Source organism: Coffea eugenioides, unplaced genomic scaffold (genome assembly GCF_003713205.1).
Source record: "Coffea eugenioides isolate CCC68of unplaced genomic scaffold, Ceug_1.0 ScVebR1_371;HRSCAF=1038, whole genome shotgun sequence".
Lineage (NCBI taxonomy): Eukaryota > Viridiplantae > Streptophyta > Magnoliopsida > Gentianales > Rubiaceae > Coffea > Coffea eugenioides.
The window spans coordinates 31,589-40,626 of NW_020864205.1; the positions used below are offsets into that span (position 1 = coordinate 31,589).

Consider the following 9,038-nt stretch of genomic DNA (forward strand, 5'->3'; position numbering starts at 1 on the left):
TCGAAAATTACTGCCACAGACATCACAGCCATGAATTTCTGCCATTTTGCATTTGGATGTCTACTTTATTCATATACGTCTTCGTGGATAACATAATTTTTTAGATATCCCCAGAAGAAAATGCAAATGCAGTAAGTTGAAATAATAAAAATTAGAATATTTCAATCAAACTTAGTTTAATGGGACGAATTAGAATAATAATGTTTTCGAAAAAAAAATTTCTTGTCTTATACTATTACCAGTAATGAGCAATTAAAAATTTCATGACCAAATGCATACATAGGCTTTTCATAGACAATGGACAAGATTTGGTCGTTTCCTTTTGTTCCTTATTGATCTTGATATTCTCTATAATGTTCTTCTATTGGTTTGGAGTAATCAAATCAAAATGTATTTTTTGTTTGAAAATTTTTGACCAACTGATAACATTCGTTTACTTATTATATGGTAGGAGTACCATATTTTTCTTTCGGCCGAATTGCTCATTTTTTGCAAATACAAATTATCAATTCTTAAGTGAATATTTTCCGATCAAAGGAAGAATCCAAATTAATTACGCTCAAACCAAAACTCGACCAGTGGGCTCGATTACCTTGTGTTTTAGTTTAATAAGGTAGTCTTATAATTTCGTTCCACGCAATTTCTGAATTATATTCCTCAAGTAAATAACCCGCTGCTATGGAAATGAGTCCCCGTTTGAGTTAATAGCTATTAGCTACCACAGGAATAATGACTAAAACTTTTTTTTTTTTTTTTATCGAATTGTTATAATTGGTTGAGTAAAGGCACAAATCACCAATTAATTAAGCAACTCCAACCTAAACAACATACAATTCTCCAAGAAGTAGTGTGCTGTCAGAATTGAATAAATTCAGTTTGGCTTGGTTCCTCCTGGTTTTCTAAAATCAAGACCTTAAATTTAGAAATTAACCAACAAAGAACTAAGAAGACTTTGTTTCCTTGTTGTTGCGTGTATTTTGATTTCTCGTTCATTCGCTCTTGAATATCCTATACTTTTCTTCGTATTCCACTTTCTTTGAAACCACATATACATTATGTGGTCATTTTAAAGCAACGGGATGATTATGGTAGAAACCACAAGTGGGTTATTCATAATTTACCCCTTCAAAAATTCACAAAAAAACAAGAGGGAAAATGGGCATAGATATGCCCACTTAAACCAAGAACAGTACACAGGTCACAGAAGTAACAAGTCACATTTTTTTGAGAACTTTGATGCCCTTCCACTGGGACTCCATGTAGTTAGAAGGATCATCTTGTTCATATACACCAAACTTGAAGTAATGGGACTTTCCACCTCTTCCTCGTGCTTCTTCAAGCACTTGAATCCCATCAATGAAAACCGTTAGATTCCCAGCATGAACATCATGAATTACATTGAGACGAAACCACCTATCACAGATGTTGGGAACAGCTAGGAGAGGAGCTCTATAATATGAGAGGGATCCATTGTAGACCCTAAGCATTAAAGTTGAGGCATGAGGTGGGCTTGCTCCAAACACTTGCATTATGCACACACCAGAAGTTCCATTTGGAACAAATCCGTATCCTTCGAATTGCCAAATTCCAGAAGAGTAATCATAACCCTGACATGTAAATTAGCCAAAATTTCTAGCTTAAATGTGTTCTGTAACAATAAAAGAAGGTGTAAAGTTAAAATTTCTGTAACTGTGGAACATGTTGAGACTATTTAAAGTTTATCAGATTTTCAATTAGTCAAAACTAAGAGGTGTATTCATCTTTATGATGTACTCTATAAAAATGTCTTAATAAACAGGTCAGAGTCTATGTCTAATCCCTCAACACATAAATGTGGTTTTTTCTTTTTTTAGAAAAAATAGGGGTAAAGTTAAATATTCCATATATGTGCTAAATTGAACTAAATTCTCAATTATATGATATATATGATGCCCTTAATTATTAATGGACAAAAAAAGTAACCTCTAATTTCGTATATATCTCACTTTGTCACTTATTTCACTAATTTTCTAAACATTATTGCCCATATAAAAAATTTGAACGTTCGAGAAAAAATATTAAAGAAAAAAGGGACCATTATTGGCAGAAATAATTATCAATTTCATCACAATCCTTCTGTTTTATATCTTCTTTTTTCAAAAGCAGACTTTTCTCTTTTATTCATCAAAAAAAAAAAAAACGTACAAGGAATACAAAGACTCTAAATACATCACTATACTCTATACAACCCAAAAAAAAAAGACAAAAAACAGAAGAATTGTGATGAAAAATTCTGATTCTGTTTCATATCTTGTCAAGGGTATATATATACATATGATGGAATTTGTATATACACATAAATAAATTTGTATATACTGCAGAATATATACTTACAAGTATACGGATTTCTGTACGAGGTTTAGTGTGACTTTCAGGAGAATGAGGTTTATCAGTCTTGAAAACCCACAATTTATGCACTCCATCAATGAAGGAATAACGTTGATCTTCTGGTATGTCATAAGGCCTTTGGATTTGGAAATTTGATTTCTTTAGAGGAAGTGAGATGAAGCCTACAGTGGGATCAACAGACTCCGAAGTATCAAAAATCTTGATGGAAGAAGCTGCCATTACTGCTTACTAATTAAGTTAACTAGAAGATTAAATATGCCTTAATGCAGTGACGATGGAAGAATAGGAGTTTCATGGTTCTATATATATAGTTAAAGGTGCTGGCTGAAATATTCATTTTGAAGCTTTGTTGTCAACAGAGAATTCCTTTATGTTCAAATCACTATTATCTCTTCATAGGAATTTAGAGCCAAGAGCTAACTATCCAGATAAATAACTCATTTAAAAATAGGAAACCTCTCTCTAGTAGAGGCTATTTCTCTCTCTAAAACAGAGAGCTCTTCTTCCCGGTGTGGGAGCCTCAGAAAATTCCAAAAGTTGCCTTTTCTTAGTGATTTCTTCAACCACATTTGTTAAATGCTGTACTTTGGAGCTTTATTTCCAGGACCACTTTATCTTATGTGTAGAATTTACTTCCCCCGCAATAAGTAAAAAAGGAAGTTGTCGGAGGTGGGCCTTGTTTGCGGTGAAGGTCTTAACTCTGTCTGAAATCAGGAAGCACCTCTCTTAGTGGAAGTGCAACCGACAGAAAGGGAAGTTTAATGATTTCTGCTTGTTTCTCTCATATTTAAGGTTTTCTCTGGCAGTAACTTTTTGGTTTTTCAAAACCCTTAAAAAACAAAAAAGAGTCTCTTTTACAACCCTTGTTGTCGTTGTCAGGGGCGAACCTCTGTTTTCATAGTCTTTGCCTGTTTTTGCCTTGTTTTTGAAGCTACATTGTGTAGGTTGATAAGAGTTTATTTTACGTATTTTTTAGTGCATTTTATTAGTTAATTTTGCGTTGATTATTTAGTTTTATAATTAAAATAAAGAGGTTTTTGGTAAAATTATATATTTTTGGTAAAAGTGGATAATATTGCATTTCTATTGATTTTAATAGTAAAAACTTCATTTTTATGCAGGAATAATGAATCAATCACCAAAGGAGGTCAATTGAGGTGAAAAATAGAGATTTGGTGATGAATTTAAGTGGCAACAAGAAGAATGAAGTGAAAAACGTTCAAGTGAGGAAATGCAATACAAGTCAGTTTTGACACTTTTCAGTATTTTGACCATATCTGGAGCTACACTTATCGGATTGAGGTGATTTTTATACCATTTTAAAGCTAAGAAAGAGACCTACAATTCGTATGAAGACATCGAAATCCATTTCTGCCATCTTCATGGGCAAAACGTTGGAATACAGAAGCTGCACCCTGTGGTCGGAAGTTAAAACAGAGGTTTGAACAGGTGACAGTATTTCGATCATATCTCAGGCTACAAAGCTCCGATTTGGATGATTCTTGAAGCATTGGAAAGCTAACTCAAAGGGCTACAACTTTTGTGTTTTGCACAAAAGCTAGTTCGGCCTTTATGATAGAGAAAATCGCAGATGAAGTAAGGCCAAAGTGAATACGCGAGTACACAAAACGTGACTTGTAACCGCGTTTTGTGTAGGCGCGTTTTATAGCCGAAATTCTGCAATTTGACTCAGCCAATTCTCTTGTGTTCATACCACTTTCCAGCTATAAGATGCAAGGGAATTCGGTGCACATGCTTCAGAAGACAAAAGGGCAAGAAAAGTGGCTTATTTTCAAGTCAAAAATATTGGTTTTTGACTATGCTAACAAAGTGGAGATTTGGGAATCAAAGGATAGAATTTGACTTGGAAAAATGGAGCATTGGAGTGTATTTTTATGCAGAGATATGGGGAGAGATCGGGAACCATTCGTAGCTTAGCTTCTCACAGAAAAACATAGTCTCTCTAGCTAGGTACTTGCAAGGGACAATTGAGGTTTCATCTTGTAATCATCTAAGTTCAAGACAAGGAGATTTTTGGAAGGCTTCACCATATCTTGGCTAAGACTTTCTTTACTCTTTTTGTATTTGTAAATTTATGATGATTTGCATTAATGAAGTTATGAGTGTTTCATCATTCATGAGTAGCTAATTTCCTTTATCTAGGGAGTAGATGAAGCTTATGGCCAAATGATATGAAGTGATTGTGATTTATGCTTGTTATGTCTTGTATTAACTTATCTACTTGTGTATGTTGGATTACTTGTTGTTGCTTGATCACCAATAGCAGGTTTATAGTTGTTTTTACTCATTGAGAAATGGTAAAAATAATGGAATGACACAAGTAGAACTTGAGTTGTATATTCATGAGAATAGAAATACATTCAAGTGGATGAAATCTGCATTTCATGTGTAAATAAGAACATATTTAGTATTTACCAAGAGATTAGGAAAAACTAATCTGTTTTAACCCATTATCATCATGAGAATGTGATTTTGGTATTTCTGGAAATGAATTCTTGGTTAAACAAGAGCAGTAACAAGTGTTGAATTAATTCATTTTAGATCTTTTGAATCATAAGTGGAATCTACATCCCTAGATCTTAATATTTAGTGAATTCTATTCCTTTTGTGAAATTGCATTTATCTAGTTAAGAATTTTTGTAGTTGAATTACATTCTGAAATTTCTGCTCAAATTAATTGTAAGTCTAAATAATAGAGTAAATTAGTATCTAATAATTGTTTTAATTGCTCCTCGTGGGATCGACCCGATACACATCTTGTACTATAATTACGACCTGTATACTTGCAGTCCAACGGGTGTAAAATCGGAATTAAACTTGCATTGATAAAAAAAATCCCGTCAAGTTTTTGGCGCCGTTGCCGGGGAGCGGCAATATTAGAGCCTAATCATCTTTATTAATTTAGACAGTTTTATTTTTTTTAGATTATATTTAATCTTATATTGTAATCAGTTTTTGACAATTGAAATTGCATAATATCTCTTATTTCTGTTTGTAGTGTATGCACCGGGCGTCTCGGGAAGTTACACCTTTCGATCCAGAAATTGAGAGGACACTACGTAGACAAAGGAGGCATCCACCACAGCAAGAGGAACAAGAGATTTGGCAACCTATAGAGGAAATCTCAATAGATCTACCATTTGAGGAAGAAATGGCTGAAAATGAAGCAAATAGGCGAGTTCTACGAGATTTTGCTCTACCAGGAACACAAGGATCTCAAACGAGCATAGCAAGGCCTACGGTAAATGCTAACAACTTTGAGATTAAGCCATCACTTATCCAAATGGTTCAACAATCTCAATTTGGAGGTAATGCTGTAGAAGATCCTAACTCACACTTAGCTACATTCTTAGAAATATGTGATACAATTAAAATGAATGGAGTTAGTGATGATGCTATAAGGTTACGGTTGTTCCCATTTTCATTAAGAGATAAGGCAAAAATGTGGTTACACTCTCATGCTCCTAACACTTTTACCACATGGGATGATTTATCAAGGGCATTTTTGAATAAGTATTTTCCACCAGGAAAGACTGCTAAGCTTAGAATGGATATCACTAGTTTTAGTCAATTGGAGGGAGAATCATTATATGAGGCATGGGAAAGGTTTAGAGATTTGCTTCGGAAATGTCCACATCATGGACTGCCGGAATGGTTAATCATACAAACCTTTTATAATGGTTTATCTTTCTCCACTAAAACTATTATTGATGCAGCCGCAGGTGGAGCTTTAATGGGTAAATCACCCCAAGAGGCTCATAATTTGATAGAAGAAATGGCAGCAAATAACTACCAATGGGCCAATGAGAGAGGTAATACAAGACGTCATGCAGGTATGATAGAAATGGACACTCTCAATATGTTGAGTGCCCAAATGAATAACGTGATGAAGTTATTGAGTAGACAAGGTGGAGTTAGCCCAAGTTCATCTAATGCTCACGTAGCTTGTTGTTCTTTCTGTGGAGGTGAACATGATATTAATGAGTGTGTTGATTCTGAGCAGGTACAATTTGTCAATAATTACAACCGAAATGCTCCAAATAATCCCTACTCGAATACTTACAATCCGGGGTGGAGAAATCATCCAAACTTTGGATGGAAAGATCAAGGCAATCAACAAAGGCCAACCAATCCGCCGGGATTTCAACCAAGGCAACCACAGGCTGAAACTAAACCAAGTTGGGAGATCGCGGTGGAAAAACTTGCTAAGGTGACTTCGGACAGATTTGAACGAGTAGAAGGGAGACTGGATCAACTCACTACAATGTACAGGAATGTGGAGGTTCAAATTGGTCAAATTGCCAATGTGATCAACAATAGAAACCCTGGTGAATTACCAAGTAAAACCGAAGTGAATCCGAGAGAGCATGTCAATGCAATCATTCTTAGAAGCGGTAAAACGGTTGAGGGATTCGATTTTGAAAATTCAGGTGGTGAAAAAGACAAGAAGCAAGCAATTGAAGGGGAGCAAGAAAGTCAAAATGATCATGTTATCATTGATATTGATGCACTTCATCCCAAATTAAATTCTCATTTAAATTCTAATGTGATACCTTTTCCTCACAGGTTGAAGAAAGATGGACAGGATCGGGAGTTTGAAAAGTTCTTCAAAATGTTTAAACAATTGCACATTAACATTCCTTTCATTGATGCTATAACACAGATTCCCTCTTATGCACGTTTCTTGAAAGACATCATGTCAAAGAAGAGGAAAATTGTAGATAATGAGATGATAGCATTAACGGAAGAGTGTAGTGCATTGATTAAGAATAAACTCCCTCCTAAATTGAAAGATCCGGGAAGTTTTTCTATTCCTTGCACTATTGGTCAATTGCATTTTTCTAATGCTTTATGTGATTTAGGTGCAAGTGTGTCACTTATGCCGTTATCGGTTGCCCGGAGATTGGGACTTCAAGAGCTAAAAGCTACCAATATTACATTGCAATTGGCGGATCGGTCAATCACACGTCCCATGGGTATTTTGGAAAATGTGCTCATAAAGGTAAGACAATCTATAATACCTGTGGATTTTGTTGTCTTAGATATTGAAGAAGATGTGAGAATGCCAATTATTCTAGGACGACCGTTTTTAGCCACTGCACGAACTATGATTGATGTAGAAAAAGGTAAGCTTATATTACGGGTTAATGGTGAGGAATTGGAATTCAATTTGGAAAATAAAGAAGGGAATATAGAGCCTACTGCTCTTGTTTCTAATATGCCATATGATGAAAAGGTTAACCAAGAAAGGACCGAAGAAGTTAAATTTATAAATGTCCTTGGTACTAACTTTCATGGTGTAGGAACAAAGGAGGAGAAGATAAGGATGGAAGTTGGCTTAATAAATTCTCCATTCCATGAAGAAAATGGTGAAAAGTTGAGCCAATTCAGAAAAGACAAGCAAAATCCACTCCAAGGTGAAGTTGAGCCTCTCTATGACAAGTCTAATATTCCTCCTTGGCATTTGAGGAAATTGGACTATGAAGATCAATGCATGGTTCACCACATGGTGGATTGGCTCGGGAGTTTCGACCCATGGGGAGAAAATCTCTCTCTAATGCTCTAAAGTGATTCAACTTTTTCAGTCGAGCCAACGACTATAAACAAAAGCGCTAATTGGGAGGCAACCCAATATTTAGGTTATATTTGTTAACTTGGTGTGATTTTGTGGTTTGAATCAATGTTTTAGCTAAATTGTTGTTTTTGTAATGTAGGGTTGGCAATTGAAGGCAAGGATGACCAATTGAGTACAAAAAAGGCGAACTTTGATCAAACAACTCAACCCCTCGATTTGCGTTAAAGGTGTTTTTGATTCATTATAAAGGGGTAAAATGCATGTTTTTAATGTTTTACATTTGTTCCAGCCATTAAAATTGGCAAACAAATGATCTATGATGCATTTTGAGTCATTGGGGTACCTTTTGTAATTTTTCAAAAGTTGAAATTCTGCTAAAAATCGAAGCAGAAAACGCGTTTTCCAAGAAAACGCGACTCAAAGTCGCGTTTCTCAGAATCGCGTTTTCGATTCTGCACCTGCAGAACAGAAAACGCGCCTTCAAAACGCGACCTAAAGTCGCGTTTTAATGGAAGTCGCGTTTTCAAGCCTGGATCAAGACTCAAAAACGCGACTTCAGAAACGCGACTCAAAGTCGCGTTTTCCATCACAGTCGCGTTTTCATTCCTGCAAGATTTGTGCAGGAAACGCGACTTCAAAAACGCGAGTTGAAGGCGCGTTTTTAGTCGCGTTTTCCGTGTCTGAATATAGCCTTCAGAAACGCGATTTCAGCCTTTCTTCTTCACTTCTCCAATTTTTCCAGCCGCGTTTTTCCCTCTTCCTTCTACCCAACTCACAAATTTTCATTTATACTCCATAATCTTGCTAGAAATCATCACCCCAACACCTTTTGAGCTTCATACAACCTTTTTAACCGATTAAAATCCAAGAAAAAACCTAAAATCAGGTTTTTGAGGGATTGAAGGTTAGGGTTCTTAAACTCTAATTTCTTCAATTGGAGGTCAATTGGAGGTTGTTTCATAGGGCTTTTTGCATTTTTAGCATCACCAAACATCCTTCTACGTGATTGAGGTAAGTTTCTTCATCAAATATTTTGATTTTAGAAGTTCATATT

The 9,038-nt window shown here is 35.4% G+C and overlaps 1 protein-coding gene and 1 non-coding gene across 2 annotated transcripts; both read right to left on the minus strand.

Annotated features, from left to right (window-relative positions):
* Positions 1–1,132: 1,132 nt before the first annotated feature.
* LOC113758133 (citrate-binding protein-like) lies at positions 1,133–2,609 on the minus strand. The gene is made up of 2 exons (XM_027301140.1): positions 2,374–2,609; positions 1,133–1,607 (listed from the first exon to the last, which is right to left on the minus strand). Exons 1-2 carry the CDS (start codon positions 2,605–2,607, stop codon positions 1,215–1,217), a joined length of 627 nt encoding a protein of 208 aa, XP_027156941.1. The 5' UTR covers positions 2,608–2,609; the 3' UTR covers positions 1,133–1,214.
* Positions 2,610–5,947: 3,338 nt separating this feature from the next.
* On the minus strand, positions 5,948–6,054 carry LOC113758134. Its single transcript, XR_003466583.1, has one exon. It is a non-coding gene; the product is annotated as a small nucleolar RNA R71 (small nucleolar RNA).
* Positions 6,055–9,038: the final 2,984 nt, after the last annotated feature.

What these genes read in the sequence shown, in the direction of transcription:
- LOC113758133 (XM_027301140.1), bottom strand. Translation starts at nt 2,607, where the DNA reads ATGGCAGCTTCTTCCATCAAGATTTTTGATACTTCGGAGTCTGTTGAT. An exon ending in GTACAGAAATCCGTATACTT is followed by an intron (nt 1,608 to 2,373) that starts GTAAGTATATAT and finishes TTTACATGTCAG; the next exon opens with GGTTATGATTACTCTTCTGG.